The sequence below is a fragment of the Corapipo altera genome, unplaced genomic scaffold, assembly GCF_003945725.1.
Source record: "Corapipo altera isolate COAL_440 unplaced genomic scaffold, ASM394572v1 239, whole genome shotgun sequence".
NCBI lineage: Eukaryota > Metazoa > Chordata > Aves > Passeriformes > Pipridae > Corapipo > Corapipo altera.
In genome coordinates this window covers 419,187-440,400 of record NW_020884938.1, presented here as the reverse complement: position 1 = coordinate 440,400, position 21,214 = coordinate 419,187, and the positions used below count along the sequence as shown (strand labels likewise).

Here is a 21,214-nt window from a genome sequence, read left to right as displayed (position 1 = left end):
GCAGGGCTGAAGTTGTTGGCCAGTTTGAATCCTGAGTGAACAACTACCTTACAACTACAGTTGTAAGTTCATTTTTCTCTTGCTGACATGCTTTATTTCTTTCATTTCAATTTGTCTCCTCTCTCAGTAACAATAATATTGTACTTCGACGTCAGTGAGAAATAAACTGGAGTCATGCAGAATTTAATCCAGGGCTAAAAAGTCAGGCACGATACGCACGAAGGAAATGTTGTCAATTGGAAAATAAGGTATTTGTCAGATGTAATATTGTGCAATACATCAGCCCCTTCATTAGGAAAAGAAATTGCTCGTGACTGGAGGCACGACAGCAACCGGCATGGATCAGTGATCTAAGCCTGGGTGCTGAACACTTGTTTGCAAAGCAAAATGCAAAGATCAACAAACAGTGTGTTTTTCGTAATGTTTGCTCTTGCCTCGCCGTGCATTTCAAGCTTTTCAATTTAGAAACAGATGGTTTACCAAGCAGAATGTATCCCAAAGAACAGAGGAGGAAAGGGAGGGATGCTGCTACATATGTAACTCTGAAGTCTAATGTTATGTTTAGCTGTCCTGCCTGCTGTAGAGGTTGAGCTAGATGACCAAACCTATCATCTGTAATTCTAGGGAAGAGATCTTGACAACACAGTTAACCGCAGTAGTAAAGCTTGGGGAATCTCCCGAGTCATTAGAACCCGAGTTGCTGCAGGATCTCCAGGTTGGCTGCACTACCTGTCATCCTCCACAAAGAACTGCCCCTGCAGTGGCAAGGGCTGGCAGCACCTGCCTGTTTGCCAAGTTGCCCTGCACTTAAAAAGTCAGATGTTGTATAGTTGATTGCCAATTAATTAATTGTGTTTTAGCTGAGTCCCTGCTATGAAATTCAGCTTTGCTTTCGACTTCTGCTTGTAACCAAAAGCCAGGAGGCTTTTTATTGGCTCTGGTGAAACCAGTGGCAAAATTTCTCCAACAGTAATAGGACCAGAATTTGGCTCCTGTCATTCTGGGTGAAGGCCAGCCCCACTTTATGTGACTTTAAATGTTATTTGCTTTCCTGTTCTAAGCATGCATTACATTGTAAGTCATTGCCCAATAGGACTGAGATGGTGAAGTAACTAATGAGTCAGCCTGCTATGGATCATTTGTACCCAGCAATTTTATTACAAAGTGACATGAAAAAAAGTGGCACTGAATGAGCATTAATGTTCCTTGGAAGCACTTGGAAGTAAGGAAATGCCAAACTTAAAGTTGCTATGCAAAGTTATCCCTGTGTCCAAATTTCAGTAGAGTATTCAAAAAATAGTAGCCTAGAATTTGCATGCTATCTTTTCCACAGGACCTCTGACTCACTCATGCCAAGGCAGACCAGAAAAGCAATATGGAAAATGTTTTCCTGAGTAGCTAAAGGCAAAGTTAAAAGCAAGAGGAAAGGAGGACTTTTGTTGTGGCCAGTGCCAAGCAGGTCAGAGTTGCAGGTCATCACAGACTGTGCCTGTAGGGCCCCATGACAAACACCTGTACCTAAAAGGGGCAGGTAAGCACGTGTACATCAGGGTGATCACAGAATGCCAAAAACTGTAGCTACCCACCCCTCTCAAAACAAAACAAAAGGGTTCTTTTCCATACTGACACTTAAATGGAGTTATTACATACAGTAGAAAAAGGTCCATTTAGCTTTGAATCGTGGAAACGACGTTCCAAAGCCCATCCCACGTCAGGCAGTTTTTTGGGAGGCCCTGGGGTTTAGGGGCACAGGCAGACAGTGTGTCGTGGTCTGTGATGTCTCTTACCAAGCTATGCAGTGTGTTATGGAGCCATTCAGCTCAGAATCCCCCTGGGAGATGGGAGAGCAGAGCTCCTGAGATCCAGACACCTGGCTGTGCCCAGGGACAGTTCTCTGCATCCACTTACATCAGTGCACTTCACAAATTTACAGTTAGCTGCACTGAGAACCAAAATGGAGCTGCTCAGAGCCGGCTTTATCAGTGTATTTAAGTTTGAAAATAACTACAGAAAAGCACCTGTTCCAAGAAAAATCTCCATTTTTATATGTACAAATGGAATGAAACAGAAGTTTTAAAAGTTGGCCCTTTCCCTAGAATGGAAATTCCAGATTTCATTCAGGTCGATATCCACCATTTCTCATCCAGCTGCAAGCCACACAGAGTTCACCAAGTAATTGTATTACCATGTTAGTGCTATGTTTGGAATAAGGACATCTGCCTTTTGAAGCAAGTCTGCTGCCAAATAGGTAGATATTTAAATGGCAACAAGAATATTTGAATTTAAAAGAATTTACGCTTTTCTTCAAACTCATGACCCTGGAGGGAAAAGAAAACACAACTGAGCTACACTTGAACCAGACAGTAAAACCTTACAAAAAGACTGGGGAGTGGAGAAGATAAATTGGGATGTATAAAAATCTATCTATTAATAGCTAGAAAATATTATATACTAGAAATTATTATATGCTACAGTTATATATTATAGAGATTTCTTTTATAGGGAGACAAAGAAATAGAGATAATAAAATTAATGTAGCAAACTGACATTTTTTCTAGTAAAGTCAAATGAAAGTTATTACTGTCAGCTCATAATTTACAAGTGGTAGTGTCCATTTATGTTTATCTTTTCATCTCTGGTTTACAGTGTGTTTTGAAAACATTACTAAAGCCTCACCAAATCATTATGAGGTTGTGGCATCTCAGAAATTCTTAAAGCACAGAGAAATTATCTCCCACAAACGTTCAAATTGATTCACTAAGCTGGGAATCCTCCATCCTCTCACAATAGGATGTTTCTTTAATACAACAGTACTTCCTTAGAATAGAAAGATATTTTTCTTGTTCTAAAAACCTCCAAGTCACAGAAATGTAGAAGAGACTGAACCTACCACTCTTCCTCGGTTAAAATAATATAAATTCTTAGCACATTAGTTGCTTCATAACTTTTTTACCACTCCTTCACAACGTCAGCTACCGCCAGCTGGGAGGTTTATTTTCTTATTCTGGTTTGGGTTACTGTCTTGCTTTGCTACTTGTGATAGCAAAAACCTTATCCACCCCTGTGCAGTCAGAAAGTATGAAGTGTTTGGATCAGCTCCTCCATTTCCTGCGAAGATGATAATGCAAACTGAAATGCCCTGTCACACACTCTGCCCTGGAGCTCCCGGATCATCACACTCTCCTTCCCGCTGCTGAGGTTCAGCTGAGCTGCAGGGCACGGGCAGCACTGCTCTGCTGGGGCAGCCTGGCTGCCTGGGGGTGCTCCCTCCCTGCCCCTGGGGTCACTGGTGCCCCGGGCTGTGGGGGGACAGCCCAGCTCTGCCCCAGCCAGGCCTTCCTGCCCTTGTAGGGCAGCTCGTGGGACGGGCACGGACATCCCCACGGCCCCGGGGCAGCCACACAGAGCCAAAGAGCCAGAACAAATAGACTGGATAGCCTTAAGGTTAAGGATATTTTTGTTTCTCCTTCCAGCAACAACATATCAGTTGTGAAAATAGAGGCGCTGTTTGAGGCGTTTTAAGAGGAGGCTTTGCAGTGACTGTTTGCAGTGTGGTAAATCTTTCCTGAGGATGGCCTCAGATTTTGGGTTTTTTTACTCTTTACCTCCTGTCTCTGCCTGCTGGCCAGTTACTCAGGGATATGGGGGTGGTAGTTCATTATGCACATCTTTTTTTTTTTTTTCATTCAGACCTGTAATGAGAAAACTCTCCCTCTGTAAATAACCAAGAAATACATCTTGTTATGCACCACTGTGCTTCTGTTAAGGGTTGTCCTTGCATAAGCCACAGATCATTAAATTTGCCATGGTATTTATAGTTTACTAAATCACACTTGCAAATGCAATGACTCCACATGGCATTTTGGGAGATGGCATCTGCAGTCACTCCAGGTTGCTGTGTGAGCAATAGAGACAGGGGTTTTATTGGTCCTGTATTGTGTCCTGGAGCTGCCCACAGTCCTAGGACAGATTTCAGCTGATTGAATGCATCCTGTGCCCCTCTCTCCTGGAATCCCAGACAGCCCGCTGCAGTAGGAGCTGGAAGCTGATGCCATGCCCTGCGAAGCCATCCCTCATACTGGAAGGTTTTTTACCCAATTCTAGCGCCCAACATCCAGTTCAAATTACTGAAAACAAATTTCTTTCTGATCAGTTGCTTTAACGCTCAAAGGACAGACGTTGTTGTCTGGGACCATGCTATACAACAACAAAACCCCCGAAATTTTTCCACATTAGGTCCAAAAGCCACTGTGCAATTGAGGTTCCCAATGGCTGACAAATGCCTAAACCAATCATAGCACCTACTGCTATGACAAAGATAATTACTGCCTTTCCGTCGGTGAAGTGTGTACCCTGCTCTGTATCATATTTAAAATAATCTAATTCCAACTCATTTTCCCCTCCAAATCGTTTCCAGCTGTACAATTCCTTTCTTTCCCTCATATTGTTTTTATTGGATATAGCACAAGTCCGTAAAGATAGATTTTCCCATAATAAATACACAGATGTTAGAATAATAAACATACAGTCAACCTGATATATCAATATTGCTAAGCATTAACAAATATTTAGCAAACAACATAAGTTGATTTAAGAAAAATAGAAAATGAGAACATAAAGTAGTAGAGAAAGAAATGGCAAGAGGAAAGAAAGGCAAAAAGTGAGCTAGAAATGTACTTACTTTAGCAAGCTGTCTGGATTCATTTATGGTTCCCTTTATTGATTTGCTGATAGCATTAAAGCACACTATGGTTGTAAAGCATTCCTAGGAATGCCGCCTGTCTTCATGTATTGGAAGTTTTCTGCTCGCACTGAAAGTCAAGCTTTCCAAGCTGGCCAACTCATACCACACTAGACACTACTGTGCTGGATTAATCTATCTGCCTGGACATGAATTTCCATTTTTGGAGAATAATGAGCCTCTCTACTCCTCCCATTTTTGGTAGGAAGTTTTTATGAACATTTGGCATCTCGGTTAAACCATCATCACAGCCCAGAATAAAAATGACTGGATTCATATGTGGAATCCAGATTTAATTAAGCCTATATATGGCCTGAACCAGGAATAATTTACTGACTGACACCCCCTCAGCATGTCTGATAAGATGCCAACCATTTGTCCATGATGCCATCACTTACACATCTCCCATGCCCAATTCCCATGTTCTTTCAGACCTGCAGCTAAAAGGCTGGGATCCAGAGTGGACTTACAATGTTACCTGTTTCCAGTGCAAATAGAGAAAGAATCACTGTTTTTTATGAGTATCTTGCCTTCAGAAGTTGTCCCCCTCCCTTTCCTAGTGCTCTGTTGGAAACTGGAGGTGTCTGTGTGTGTATTCGAGTGCATGCTTGTGTGGGACCTTGACATTCAACTTTATATTCTGATTGTGCTTCTCAAAATAACTTGTGAAGTCCTCTTCAGTTAATAAAATCCATGCTCAGATTTTGTTAGTCTCTAAAACTGAAGGTGTTTTCTCTCATCCTTCCCCTTTTCTGCCAGGAGAGTGGATCAAAAGTTGAGCCAATGGGAGGTGACAGGAAGCTTCTTAAGATGTTCCTTTCCTAAACCCCCATGGCAAGCAGGGCTGTAACTTCAGATGCTTCCTTTCAACACACCAGAAAACTGCAGAAAACCCACACAAAAGGTCAGAGATAAAAAAAGAGAAAAAAAAACCAACCCCAACTTCCAAAATCCCTTGGCTTTGGCCTGTTTCTTGGTATATCCCTGTCAGGTGTCCAGTTCAATGATTTGCCAAATCATGGCATTAATGACACAGCCACACACTGCTAAGTCATGGCCATTTTCCACATCATGAGTCTGAGAGAGGAGACAGCTACAGATCACTTCTGATATATTGACAGATACATTTTTCAAAACACCTGGATTTAGCACTGGTAACAACTGTCTGTTTATAAGACCTAGAATTTGGAGAATTGCAGTGGAAATGGTAAATGCACAAATAATTAGCCAGAATAATCCACTGCCAAAGACCAACAGCAGGTTTCATTTCTATTATTGATTCGGACTCCACACTCCAGAGCCTGCACTGCCTGCTCTTTTTGCATGAAGTTCTTTGCTTCCAGCTTTCAGAGGTGTCTGTGACAGGTTGCTCTGCCCATCCTTTGGGGGAATAGAGACTGGTCCCCAGTGCTGCAGCTCCTCTGCATCAATAACCTGATGAGACCAGAGGCTTTACCCATCCAGATCAGGGGCCTTGCCTTCAAAATGTTAGAAGGCAATTATCTTTCAACGCTGATGATATATCATTAACCAGTCAATGTTTGAATCCATCTGTTAAAGAGGTAATCTTTAAAGAGGTAATTTGCTGAAGAGGCTTAAAGGAAGAGGAATGAGTGGAGAGTGCAGAAGACGATGTGAGAAGCTGGCACGAGAGCTAGGGATGAGCGCAGGAAGGTGACACACACATGTACAGGGACAGGATGAGTGAAGTGAGCTCAGGGCTGACTTGCTTTGGGGATGGCATGACTGTGGAAAAGTTCCCAGCTATAAATGTACCAAAATAAGCTCTATACAGTGCTTGACTAATTCATCCCATGCTGCGGCCTTTGTTCATGCTACTAATTTAGATTTCTCTGTCGTTTTTTATCTCTAGCTGCAATAAATCTTTCACACCAACATGAATGCCCCACGCCTAACATTATTTCTACAGTTGTTATTCTGTCCTCTGGACTATCTCAAGTGTTTTTAATACAGATTCCATGTATTGGTGGTACAGCCCTCACTCACTGGAGTACCTCTTTGAATCAATAGCTCATCATCACCCATCCAGCTGAGCTGACAAACTGAGGACTCCCTCTGGCACAGCAGGATCCCCAGGAGGGGGGACGTCTGTCCCTCTGTTGTGCCTTCCAGCTGCTGCTTGGTTGTGGCTGGAAGATGTTCTGAGTTAATGGCCCCTGAGAGGTGGTGGTAGCAACAGAGGCACATCTGCTGGAGAAACCTCACGGTGGGTCAGTCTGGGGGTTTGCTTTGAATTTTGAAGGGGAAGTGTTGCATCAAGATACAAATTAGAATAACCAATTCTGCACTTGTCAGTGATGGTGGGAGAGTCTTGTCCTAGTGGCTAAAGAGTAGCTCCTCTCTCTCCCATACAGCTAGAGAGCAATTAATACCATGTTATCATGGCTTACTCGCCCTCTCCACCCTGAATAACTCAAATGTTCATCTCCCTAAGTGGTTCTGGGACAAAGCTTTCCTTTGGGATGAAGTGAAAAATATGCTTGTCTTTTTTAGTCTTAATCCTTTCTTCAGTCTGTTCAGGCAGAACCAAATGGCTGGTTTAGTGTTTCTGCATGTGTCAGACACAGATGTGTTTTGTTACACATGTGAATATTCGTGCTTATTCATGCTTACAAGTGTTTTGCACCCTTAAGTGCTGGGTTTTTAAACCTTTGTCCCTCTTTTACCGTTTTCCCCCTTGCTAGTGTAATAACACCACTTCCTAAACCCTGCCCTTTTCCTAGATACTGACCTCATCATCTCTGGGTGCTACTCTGCTAATAAAAAAATAAAGACATGTGAATTATGGGATCCTTTATAGACCTACATGGAACCCATCTGGCTCGGCTGGAAGGGGTCATGTAAACCTTCTCCATCCGGTGGAGTCTGTGTGGTTTCACACCCAACAAATGTCAAAGCAGAACTCAGCTGCAACTGCCAAGTTTTGTCTGTGTTTGGGTTAAGCCATAAAAGAACCCACCAGGTTCCACATCAGGCCTTTCAGAGCTGCAAAAAAACCACCCAGGTTTGGTGAAGAGGTCAAGAATCTGGTGAACATTTTGGTAAATATGGCTTGAACAGTGGCTCAAGAAAACCCTATTTTTTTCAAACTTGGTACAGCCTGACCAACCTGATCGCTGGCCCATCCTGATGCCAAATAGTTTTTGTTCCTTCTAGCTCTTATTTTGTATGGAAACATTCAGAATAAAAACAAAAGCACAATTTGTAGTCCTCTTCAGGCATTTGGACTGCACTCCGAGGTTTCTGAGAACAAAAGGACTGTGGTGAAGAGGATTATCACCCACGAGCTGAGTGGAGCTGAGGAGGCACCACTTCTTCAGCTTGAAGAGGAAGGAGAGCAGAAATGGAAGCTCAGTGATGGCACCAACTCTGGTACAACCCTCCAGAGTGTGCCCCCTGAGGGCTCTCACAGAAGTTAAGATCCCTGCCTTGCCCAAGGTCAGAGCACACCTGCAGGCTCTGGCAGGTGAAAACACAAACATGCACACGTACAACAGGGCCCTGCTTGGCAGCTCTGTGTTTTCTGGCAGCAGCATGATTTTGGACATCAGCTGGAGGCAAACAAATGTAATACCAACCAAGGAGGACCAGACCTGTGCTTCTAATAGTCAAGACAAGTGACTAGAATTTTTTCTGGTTCACCTTCAAAGTTGAAGGTAGAAGTCAAATATTAGGTTATTTCCTGTATGTGGTGTCTTGAGAATGTTTAAAGCCTTCCACTTATACTCTTTCAGAAATAAAAGTTAGGCAAAAAGTATTATCTAAACAGAATTAGAAATTATCTTAGGACACCTGTGGGAAGAGACACACTGATGAGCAAATTCCTCACCACCAGCTTTTCAACATCAAAACTACCAAGCCTTCTTCTGCAGTTCAAAAAGTTCAGACTTTTGCCATTGATTTGCTTTACCAATTCTTTTCATCATTAGTTTTAGCCCTCTCCACTTCTGTGATCTGGTGTGGAGTAATGGTCACAGAATATGACAGTTTCCCTGCCAGTGTGAGTCCATTCCCCTGATACCAATGGATTTATTCCATCACAACAATTTACAGCTGGGCCACTGTGCCCTTAAAACACCCAGACCTCTGCAAGATTCTCCGACTTGCATGTTCTTTGAAAAAATATTCAGTTCCCTCACGGACTGTGGTGTGCCTCAGCTTTTGGCCTTCATTTCACAAGGGTGTCAGGGAAAAACCCAAAGCCTTGATCTCTGACAGCCAGAGCACCGTGTAAGTCGATTCCTCTTTGCTCAGATGAAATGTTTTGCCTTTTTTTTTTGTGCAGTTTCAATGAGATCTTGTGTCTGACCACACTCAGTTGTGCTGGAGGCACAAGACTCACCTGAACCATTGAATTAGAGGATTGTCACCCAAATCAAAATGGGACACAAGAAGAAGAGGCTACAACCCTGCTGAGGAGCTGGACAGTATCACAGCGAGTGCCCCATGAGAGCCACACACCACAACACAGAGCTGCAGACACAGGGGGGTTGGGGAGTGGGCAGCCCTTGGGGCAGAGAGAAAAGGTCAGGAATAGGCTGAGGATACCCAGCTGAGTGATGAGGAAAGTAATGATCTCAGTGCTGGAAAAAATATACATGATCTCCCCTCTGAAATAATATCAGACATAGGGTAAATGGAAAGTGATTGATTTAACTTCTGCCAGCTAACAGCTTGTCAGGCCAAGATCCTGTATTATTTTCTTTGAATAGGTTTCCTGCCTCAAATCACATGCAGTATTTTCTTTCCAGTATGAGAACAACACTAAAATGTATCACTGCCACATATTGGAAGGCCAGTGCCTTATGCACAGTACTTCCAGCAATTATTTGGGACCTTCCCATTTCTTAAGCTTTTGAGAAGTCTGCAGAGGGATTTTTCTGAGCTGATTTTAGTTCACTTTTGATTGGCCATATTACGCACCACAGTTATCATGGCAACCTCTAACAAGACAACATTTGGAACTATTTTTTCACAGCCTTGATGGATGGCTGTGCAGGCACCTGGGCCAGCACTGGGTATGAAGTTGCACAGATAGGAGTGACTTCATCTCTGGATCCCTAGAGATTTCCTGTCTCTTGCCAGTTACTTTTCTGGGCAGATCACGGAGGGTTATGAACCTTTGCGGGGGCGCGGCAAGAAAGGGAAAAGCAAAAACCGGCCCCCACGAGCCCATCCCTGCGGCACCACACAAGAGACACCCTTACCTACTCGGAGCTCTTGTCCAAAGACCGTTTTCTCTCCCAGGGCAGAGCAGTTCCAGCGGCCGTAGCGGAACTGGTACTGGCACTCATTGATGCCCATCTGCGCCCCCTCCCCGATCACGATGATGGCATCGGGGCGGCTCTGGCAGATCGCACGCTGCCGGGGGGCCAGCCCGGGGATCTTGTTGCAGATTATGTTGGCTCCTAAAGCCACCACGGACGACAAAGCTCTGGGGAGAAAAAGCAGAAAGGCACGTTGTAACCAGGTTGAGGAGGCTGGTTGGATCTGCCGCGTGCTGCCGCGTGGCTGGCAAGGCGCTGGGCAAAAGGAGGGTGGGTTCTTTGTGCCAGCTTATCCCAGTGTCTCTGGTCTAGTAAAAGAGGCTGGAAATTTTGAGGTAATTCCTGATCAGATTTGTGCCAGAAAAAACGAACAAATGGAATTTTGGCACTTTTGCTTCCAGAGCCATCAGCTCGTGAGATGTGGAAAGCAAGACTTATTTAAAAACAAAAAATAGTGATAATTGATCATTCACAAATCTCTGAAACTCATGTCTGCTTTGAATGTAGATTCAGACTTAGTGTTTCAGTTACTGCAGCCAGTTCATCCATCCCTCATTTGAAACTGTTAAGCACAATTTAGAGAATGCTTGAAACTACCAACCCTCTTGCCCATTATTACACTCAGGTTATTGAATGATTAATGAAGTTCACCAGCATAACTGTGCTTCTAGGTCTGGCAAACATCATGGTGCACATAGGAGTGATCATTAATATGTGCCATCCAGACTAGAATCATTTGCAGATCTCATTCTTCAAGTATATTTTCAGAATTCATTATAAGGTTTGCATGTAACTTGCACCTGCCATATGTTTTCACTTTAGCATGTTTATTTTTCATTTTTCAGCTCACTTTTCAACATCTTTACTGGCTCATTTTTCAACATCTTTACAGGCTACATTTTAAATGGTAATATTTGGGGAAAAAAATAAGACAACACAGATGCACCTCGGGTCACATCTCCCAGGTTCCTGCCAGGCCCACGTGGAGATGCTTGAACTGGGTCTGGACAAGTCAGCAATGGCACAGAAGGGCCTGGAAAAGGCCCTGCCCTGCTGTCTTTGGTGGCAAACCAGGGTGCTGAGTGTCACTGCCTCCTGCACTTGCAAGGAAGTACCTCCACAAACCCTGTCCCCTCTTTAGCTCGGTATTGGATCATCTGGGTCATTTCCTTTTCCCACCAGAAGCCTCTGTAGTGCCAGATCATGCTGCAGCAGCCTGGCTTTGAGTGGAGTTCCACAGTAACAGTCACCATACCTAAACAGGGCAGTGACAGGACACAGATCAACCTCCCCAGTGTCTTCCTTTCCATTTTGAACACCAGCCTAAGCCTTTCTTCTCAGTGTTAAAAACTTCCCACTGGAAAGGCTCCTTTTGGAAAATGCTGGCTAAGCAAAATTAAAGGATTTCATCGGAATTTATCAACTTCATCACAAAGGTAACTGCAAAATTACATCAATGCTGTATTTCAATGAAATCAGAGCATTGCATTTTGTCATTTCAGTGAACTACAGCAAAGCCAGAGCAAAAAGGGTGAAATGGAGAACTCTTCCCCGGGCAAGATGAAATATTGCTATTACTGTGGAATGGAAATTCCATCCTGACTCATCCTGCCTTTAACAGGTATTTGTGCATCTTTTCCAAAGTTAACAATCCATGAGAAATGCACCAGTTGTGGTTTTTTTTATTTCTGGCTTGCAGGGGGGTTAGAGATATGTAGCCAAGCTATCACAAACCCAGAGCATCTCTGTGGTGCTGCCTATTAAACAAAAATGGGAACAAAATGCAGTTTGCAGCTCTGACCACTTGCAGTGTTTGGAGCAGGAGCACTCAGACCTGTAGCTTTAACCCATGTTCCTGTGGGTACTGAGCAACAATAGGAGCATCAACTGGAACCAGAGAGTCCCCCAGATTCATGCAGGTTTTGAGCTAAGGTTTTGTTTCTGGCAAAAAGTGTTTCTCCACTTTAAAAAAAATGAATAAAATATCTAAATTATGATGTCTTCAAGTCAGGACTTCCCAAGAGATATGATAATCTTAAAAAAAATATTATGAGTTGGATGTAGAGATAAGATTCTCTGTGCAATGGCTTATGACCTTTATGGTCTTTATCTGACAGTCCTCGACTTACTGAGGCTATGCCATCAATTTACTGGCAAAAATGATATATAAAAATTGTTTGTATGTGTCATATAAATATTTTTAAAACACTAAAAACTGATAAAAACAATGAGAACTTCCTGACATAATTTTTTCAAACTGGTGAGCCTCCACAGTTTCCACTATTACCTCAAGTTAGTTGAGCAGCAAAACCTTATGACTTTCAAAACAAAAGAAAGCAAGAAAAAGTTGGCCACAGCATCTAACCCATGTATAATTTTCAGTTTAGTTGCTTCCTCCATACACATCACTACTCTCTCATAATTAGGTTAAAGAGTGTATTCTTTGGTCTCCCATTGTTTTTGGAGCAGGCCTTGGTCAAAGTATTTCAATACAGTGGGTCAGTTTATTCATCCAGAAAATAAGCATGATCATATCTGCCCCAGAAGGTATTGTGAGGATATTGTAATTATTATGTGTTTGTAAAGTGCATTAAAACAATTAAACTGCAATTATTGGGGGTGGAGGGTCTTAGTTTTTCTATTATTACTTCCAGGAACTTCCCCCTCTCCGGCCTGAACTTACCAGCATATTCCCTCAGACTTGTTTAGCCTACTTTTAAATTATTACTACCATTTCAGTGCCAAAAAAAAAGCTGAATCATGACACTGAGGTTTTGGAAAACTTTATTTATATTAAAGAAATGCACCCAGCAGCATTTCAAGCTTCCTCTGCCCTGTTCTTGCGGCGTCCCTCGGTGTGTGCCTCCGTCACAGGCTCGAGGGCTGTGCTGTGCCCCTGCCCCTCGGCAGGTTGGAGGACACAGGATTTTTTTTACCAAATGGAGAGTGTTTCACCCCCATGCCACATTTTGGCATCTTCTTCCATCTAATCTTTCTCTGTGGTGCAAAATTCCTTGATTCTTATCACCCCAAACTCCTGAGTGTGAGGGTTCCTGGGGCCTTTTCCAGGGACTGTGACCACCCCACAGCACGGCAGCCCCACAGGCTGCTCTGGGATCACCCCCGTGGGTTATCCCATCCAACCCCATCCACGAGGCTTATCCAGCTCGGCAGAGCTGCTGCAGGAATGTCACAGCTCCCAAGGAACTGCCCTGAGTGTCTGGCACATGCAGAGGCGGCACCTTTCTCCGTCCCTTTGTCATCAATCCAAGGGAAACACCAGCACTGGAATTGAGCAATGGTTATAAACAGAGTTACACCCAAATTTAAAAAAAAAAAAAAAAAGAACCAAACAGAGATCTGGGCTTGGATAGAACCCTGCAGTTCAAACTTCCCTCAAACCAAACCTGAGGAACAAGGTTTTGGAAGGCCTGGTTTCTGCATCAGGACCCTGCAACATCAAGTTTTTCATCCTTTGAATGAATAACCAGAACTGTCACAGCAAGCAGAAGTTTGTGGCAGTGGGAAACAAGTTCCAGCTTATTTTCTGAAATAACGCTTGTTTACTTGTGCAAACACAGACAAATCCTGTCACTAAAAAAGAAAATTCTCCCTCAAAATATATTTCCTGTTATAGGAAGGAAGGCTGTACCTTCCCTCCAGGACCTAAACAAGTCCAGCTTCCCTTTTCACGCAGCGAAGTGAAAATTATTATATATTTCAAGCAACTCATGAAAGTAAAGGTCTTTGAAACACTTCGGAATTAAACACTAAGGCCTAAAATCATGTGAGTTTTAAGAATGTAAAATATAATTCAATACTGCTGGTTGGAAGAGAAATGTACTCTTCATTCATAGTTTGCTTTCTTGAGTCTCAATTTTATATTTGCAAATGTAAGCATTCACTGAACTTGAGCATGACTTATTTCAGTGATTTCAAGTGTTATTATGTCCTTGCAACTTCACCCACAGAAAGCTCATCGCCCTGCTGCCCGTGTTCACCTGGAGCTGCTGCTGCCAGGGCTTGTTTTCAGCAGGGAATACAGGGATTCAAGGCTTATTTTCAGCGGGAAACGCAGGGATTCAGGGCTTGTTTTCAGCAGGGAATGCAGGGGTTCAGGGCTTGTTTTCAGCAGGGAATGCAGGGATTCAGGGCTTGTTTTCAGCAGGGAATGCAGGGGTTCAGGGCTTGTTTTCAGCGTTCAGCCGCACGGGTTCCGTGAACAGCAGCGGAGCTGCGCAGCCCAAACCCGGGCACTGCACCCAAAACCTGCCCCACTGCCTGACAGAAAACCCGCACAAGGGGCTCTTTGTTAGGAGGAATCACCGAGGCATTTTGCGGTGACACTGCGACACATCTGAAACTGGACACCCCCACCAAATGGGGCACTTCATTAGGAATTCGTGAGTAAATATTTTGACCGTGTATCGGTTGCAGAAGTTGGCAGGAGCGTCCCAGGCTCTGAATGGCATCTGCACGTGTTTAGGCTTTCAGTTTTGTCTTCCACCCCTGGCTTTGGGAACTCCTCGTTCAGTGGGTGTGTTGTTGGAAGGGAAATGCAGTAAGGCTGCTGGTCCAGCCCTGGGGTGCTTTCCCTGCTGCTGGAGCTCCCAGCCAAGCCTTTGGACCTGGGGGCTGCAGGCAGACACGTGTTTGCTCCCTTCAGATGGAAGTTAGAGGTTTCTTGGAGGAAGTGACCCAAAAAAAATGCCTGATAGGTGATGTACTTTGGTTGTTGGCATGGTCACAAATGAAAGTGGTGGGATAAGTGAGAAGAGGGATGACTCGCACAAGGACAGAGCTTGAGAGAGGAGTGGGAGCAAAGCCCCCATCCCTGTAATGCCCTAGTGATGGGGGAACATCGATCCACAGCCTCAGCCCCCAGCCAGCCAGGAGGGACAGGATGGATGCTGGGAAGCCGGCAGGGAATTATTTGGCTTCAGCAGGGAGGAGGGGGGGCATTGACTCACAGCGAGATGTGCACAGGCCAGGGCCTCTGAGAGTTCTCACTGCTCATTCCAGAGCAAGAGAAAGCCAAAGTGCCTGTGGCTCAGGAGTGTTTCTGGCATGATGGCTCCTGAGAGTTATCCCCAAAAATGACACCCCCATCTGCTTTGAAGTAGACTATATCTTGTTTGCTGCATGACTGGTCCACTGCAATAATTTTTATTAATCAGCCAGTGAGGCAACACTTGATAGCAGGATATCTTGAAGACTGTTACATCTGTAGTTTACCTGCGTTCAATTTTTTTTCACCAAAGAAAGGCTCATGGAGAACAGAAAAGCCTCACATGCCTCATGTGTCCTATTGTAAAGACCACAGCAGCAAATTTACATTTACAGTGGACATTCATCACCTTCCGGCAGGCATTTGGAATTTTTCATGGCAACCTACTGTATAACAAGGTTTTTCTTTCTTGTCTCCAATCACTTTACTCTAGGGGCGTCTAGTTACATGGTGGAAAACACATCTTGCAGATATAAAAATTAATAAAAATAAAATAGAGTGTTAAAATATCAGAAGTGTGGGAAATAACAATTCCAAAGCAATTAGGGTTTCAAGTAGTGTTTGGTTTGCTAAACCAGAGAAAACCAATAGGCCTGTGTTGGAAGCTGCAGGAAGGCAGCACTTCTCCTGGCAGGCACAGGGCAATTCACAGGGCTGGAATATTCCTGCTTTGGTCTTGTCGGTGATGAGGGTGGTGAATGCATAATTGAACTTATCTGAGTAAACCTAGTGAAAAACGGTGTCAATATAAAATGGTTTGATTCCTTTTATGAACAGAACTTTATCAGATCTAGAAATCCAGCTGAAACGCTTCTGTTTCAGACAATTTTTTTCTTATATCTCTCTAAGCACAGTTAGCAGGACCTGCCAGTTCAGTTGTGCAAACATGCACATTGCAAAGTACCAGCAACGTCCCCCAGCAGTTCCTGCAAATCCCATTCCTGAACACCAAGACACCTGGTGATCAATCCACGCTTGGCATGGATGGAGTTTGCCTCCCACCCCATTTAGGCTTTTCTTTAACACTAGAAGGATTCAGGCATCTGATACCTGACAGGGAGAAACAGCTGTTTACTGAGTACCACCCCACCACAGGGGGAGTTACCTTGCAGTAACAAATCAGGGGTATTGATTTCCCCTGGGGGGAAATGTGACTTTGAAACATCAAAATGGCTGGAAGAGATAAACACAGAAAAAATTCTGTATCATGGAGAGAGAAAGATTTCACACTTCACCAGGTAAAATCCACAGTTTTGTTGTTTTTCATATAGCAAATAAGAACAAATGAACTTTCTCCATCATACATGACATATGCATAGATATGGGAGTTTTCCAAATTTTATCAATTTCGAGCCTTAATTAAACTTAACTGAAGTGCATATTTTGGCTCTGTCCAAAGTTTGGCAGCCTGTCCTCTCTTGTGAACGGGTTAAAAGGAGAAGAGAAAGGGGAGGTCCTGCAGGCAAAGTCCAAGATTTAGCAAGACTGTTAATTTAGCAAGACTGCTTAATTTGTGAGATCTGGTGAAAGTGTGTCACAGTCTCATCAGACCTTCAGGCCTGTATCTAGAAGTTGGACATTACTATAAAATACCTGCAGTCTGAGAAAGCCTCCAGTGGGGAAAAAAAAGTGGGGAACCCCCCAGAAACTGCAGAATATAAAAGATGCACTTCATCTGCAGATTTCCAAGCATTCAAAACATTATTGTATGCAGCAGGTGGGCTTTCTGCAAACAGAAAGTCTCTGTTTTATAATCGGAACTGTCAAGGCTGGCACAAAACCATGTGACACCCAACAGGGCTATCCATGAATTTCCAAGGTTTCTTTCAGCTGCTTATTTCAAAATTTTAATTTTGAGTGACGTAAGAGCCCTGGGAAACCACACAGTAACTCTTCTAGTTCCCTGGCTCATTGAGCTTATTCCAGGTGTTCAGAAGGATTAGCAAAAGCCATTTTGAGTTGTTTTTCCAGAGGGAGTTTCTAAGTTTGGTAGGCAGCCATAAAAATTGTGCATCTGTGTTATTATCCCAGTGGCCCGTGCTGGGTGTGTCCCTGGTATTTTGCAAATCGCTATGAGCTTGTGAAAGCAGCTGGATGAAATACTTCTCCCTCTAAAATCTTCTCTCAAAGGGTCCCACACACACTGTCAATCACACACATTACCTGCCTTTTCGTTATGTGGCACATTGACCCCAATTTAGCTGCTTCTTGCCTTCAAACTGAAGATCCTCCTCCCTACTGCCGTCTGAAATGTTTTTTTCCTCCAGTTCTCTTTCTGAATCTAATAATTTGAAAAAATCCCTTTATGGCCACGCAATACAGAGAGTGGAGAGATCTAAAGAGGTAAGAGAGAAGGACTGTTTGGGATGCACAGCTGAGCCCACAGAGGTGGTACCAAAACAGCTCCAGTCATGTGCAATCTGTAGGGTCCATAGGCAGATGCTGTGGCACACACAGTGTGAGCCAGCGAGCACCCAGGGCAGGTTAAGCCTGGCTTAACAGCTATATCTGAGCCACAGTCAAGTCTTCATCTTCTGCCAGCCCCACACTCACAGAAATCTTCCTTCACTGCTAACAAATACTTATTCTAGTTTCTCCCCCTAGTGCTGTCATTCTTGGGCCACCAATTTTTTTGACTTTTTACCCTTGAGTGCCACACAAATTAATAGAGAAGTGCAACCTTTGTATCTGAACTACATTTAGCTGTTCTATAAAGGAAAAACTTAAGTTACCAACAGCATCCTAGACTGTTACGTTTTGGTTTCATTGTGCTGCAGACAATTAGAGCAGCTGCACAGGAGAATTGCTGTAATTAAGGGAAATAAGGTGGCATCACTTCCAGCCTCACTGGGTCATTCGTGTCTCCAGACAAAGCCAGAGGAGTGTTGCTGTCAGGCAGGCCATGTGCTGGTGCCAACGTGTCTTTCGGTTGCAGGCTGAGGTGCCGTCACCCTCTTTCATTTCCAGGCCGCTCTGTACACTCAGGGGGCCCCAGGGGTTAATATTAACAGTTCAAATCATCAGATCCTTCTGAATTTTCTGTAGTTCATAGATCTTCTACAGGAAATTTTCTATCTGATAAACAACTCTAGAGTTAAGCCAGTGTTTACATTTTTTTATCCAACTTCTGAGCATTTCATCCCCAGTAAAAATCAAAGTGCCTGATTTTATTGGATTACCAGTGCGTTATTTCATCAAAGTGAATCCCTAAACTCCAGTTTCTCTAGCTCACACACAGAGGATTTGTGCCATATCCTACAGTTTTGCTAGCATAGGCTGTAGGATCCAGGATGAAAGTTTACTGCCATGGCAAAACAAACATGTAGCATGGGAAAAACACCACTGTAAAATAAAACTGAGTGGAAGCTGAAAGCCCAAAGCAACTTTGAGGGCTGGGTTTTGGTTTCTTTGGATCTTTAATCCCCAGAATGGCTCCATTTTTTTGTCCAAATTGTTCACCCAGGTCTAATGACCATTGAACAGTCTGGCAGGCACTACCCATGGGATGGGATTAGGGGGTCATGGGTTCAGTCCGTAAGCAGGACCACTCACCCCTGTCACAAATCTACTCAGTTGACAGACAATTCTTTGTGATGAGCTGGCCACCCATTTGGAGGGTCAACAGAATTCTCACTTATTTTGAAAATTTGACCATGAGACACAAACCGCCTTTCTGTGTGGGGAAGCCCACCCCACAGACACCCAGGGAAAAAAAAATCACAGTTCATGCTGTTCAGAATCCGTCCTCTCAGGGCTCTTCCTGCAGTGCCTAGTGTTGTCCAAGCTCACTGCCTTTATTCTGTCTCCTGGTGTGTTCTGAAAAAAGCTTACAGAATGCTGGAAATCTTTAGTTTAAAGGGAAAACTAGTTGCACTGAGTGAACAACATATGTATTTGTTAAGTAAATTTAGTAAAAAGAATGCTTTGAATGCTTTCAGGAAAAAAAATAATTTTAAAATAATACCTTAATGCCATGTCTTAAAGTATGCTTTAGACCTCTCCTAAGCATCTTGTTTGTTATGCTTCAAAACTTCCTGTCACCAAAAAGGAAAAAAAAAATCCACAGCATTCCTTCTGTCTTACAGAAACACAAGAGTAAGAAAATCGCCCCTTTGGGGTTTTTTGTTTGGTGTTGGGAAAACTATAGCTTCATGAAGGATCTGATAACCAACCCATATGGTGCTTGATCCTGATAATACAATCCAAACATCACAAACCAACTCCCAAAAGCCAACAAGAATCAGCATCTTTGTTGTAGAAGAAAACAATGCGATCTCATGCTAACCCAAAATCCAGCTCCTCTGGAGATACCAAATGCCTCATTCCCAATGAAAATAGATGCTGAGAGATGGTGACGCACGTCCGACAGTTTGATGTTGCCTCCCAGAGATGAAACAGAGGGCTCGATCTCTTGTGGTGTTAAAAATCCTCTGGCATTTTTTAGAATCAGAGAACTGATGGAAAATCAGATAATTAAACTTGCCTGTGTAGAATTCCTGTAAGTATTAACTTTATATTGTATTCTACTCTCTCTGTTTAAACAGTTTTTCTGCATTTGATCTGTATAACGACCATCCCAGCTTTTTGCTCTGGGGGCAAGAAACCTGCTGATCACTTAAGTAAATTTGATGATTTCATGCTAAATGGCTGGCATTTTCCAGTTCAGATTTAAATGGTTCTACCTAGGAGTTTAGATATAGCCCAGTGGGACAATCCCATAAATGTAAAACTGAGCACAACTGTCAGAGGCCTGAGTCTGTTTTGGGACTCCTTCAGGGTATATTCGTGACTTTGTTACATACAATGCATACAAAGTGTAGGTAGATGTGCTTTTAACTCAAAAAGGAAAAGTGTGTGATTTTGTGTGTTTCTTAGGATGCTCACTGATGGGAGAAGTGAAGGGATGCCAGGATGGATTTTGGCCATAACCTACCACAGAGGAACTTTGGGTGGCAAAAGAGCCAGACTTATGAAATAGGCTTACTTCTGTTGAACTTCAGTTGTGTACTTTGAGGATCTCAGAGCTTTCTAGAAATGATAATGAATGAATCCACACTGCATAGAAAAGATGATCATCCTTGTTTTACTAATAAAGGAAAATGTGATTCACAGAACTGGAGACTTGAAACAAGAAACTTGACATTATAATGGTTTTTATACCATTGACCATTTTTGAATGACAAGTGTCATGATAAGTTCCCAAGCCAGTTTGGTTATTTAGCTCAAAACCACCATTGTGCTATTTCAGTGAAAGACAAACATTGACAGCCAGTTTCTTGGTGAAGGGATTGTTCTCAGTTCTGCCAAATGTTCAGCACAGTGTATCCCCCACGTCCAAACAATATCACTGCACAAAACTCCAACTCAGAGAGAAGTTCATCAGGAATAAAAATGTTTCCTGTGCCAAAAAATCAGTCACTCAGAAGGAAAATGTAAACCCAAAAGAGAGATCAGATAGCTTGTGGCATAAGGTCCTAAGGCACTGCAGCCAAATAAAGGCACTTCTACTGAGTGAAGTCTGCAGTGAGACCTGGCTGAAATGCTGAAAACTTCCAGCAATAAAATAGGACAGACAAGGGAAAACTGGGAATCTCAGGAGAAAGAGACCTCAGAGAGCAAAGTGGTGCCCTCCATTGTGAGTGTCCCCGTGCCCACAGTGAGGTCCCAGCTGTGGCACAGCGTGGGAAGGTGTGCACAGGAGGGAGGAAGGCAGTGAGGGAGCTGCACATGGTGGCACTGCTGGTCCTCACCAAGCACCACAGCACTGCCCAGGGGTGCCAACAGCTGCAGTGTGCCCAGACCATCCCAGAAAGGATGGGCATTATGGCAGAGAGGTCTGAGATGCTTGACCTCAGATGACTCAGTGTGACAAATACAGGGCTTTCAGAGAAAAATAAAACTCTGCATAGCCAAGATAGAAACAAACAAACAAAAAAAGTGATAATTCAGTGTTTGCCTGATGGCTTTTTTTTCTAGCTATAAAAAGATTCTTTTCCAGCTCTTCCAAGACATAGTTTGTGTATTTTTTGTGTCAGAAAGAGAGGAGAAGAAAAAATCTGGCACATTTCTTTTGTTCAGTTTCTAGAAACTGGTGTTCTCCCTCCTTTATTTCCCTATCCACATGCAATGACTGCAGTGTTCAGTGCTGAACTGGAAAAGCCTTCTCCGAAGGTGAGG

General features: G+C 43.4%; 1 protein-coding gene and 1 long non-coding RNA gene across 2 annotated transcripts in view; one reads left to right on the top strand and one right to left on the bottom strand.

Moving 5' to 3' along the window:
- LOC113955387 overlaps positions 1–12,757 on the top strand; it is a 103,550-nt gene extending 90,793 nt beyond the window's left edge. Inside the window, exons 12-13 of the long non-coding RNA XR_003530516.1 lie at positions 11,532–11,650; positions 12,684–12,757. This is a non-coding gene — a long non-coding RNA (uncharacterized LOC113955387). The remainder of the gene's footprint in view (positions 1–11,531; positions 11,651–12,683) is intronic.
- The window catches only part of WNT7B (Wnt family member 7B), a 78,370-nt gene that overhangs the window by 28,707 nt on the left and 28,449 nt on the right, over positions 1–21,214 (bottom strand). The window contains exon 2 of the mRNA XM_027660808.1: positions 9,970–10,196. Within this exon, the coding sequence (XP_027516609.1) occupies positions 9,970–10,196 (227 nt within the window). The remainder of the gene's footprint in view (positions 1–9,969; positions 10,197–21,214) is intronic.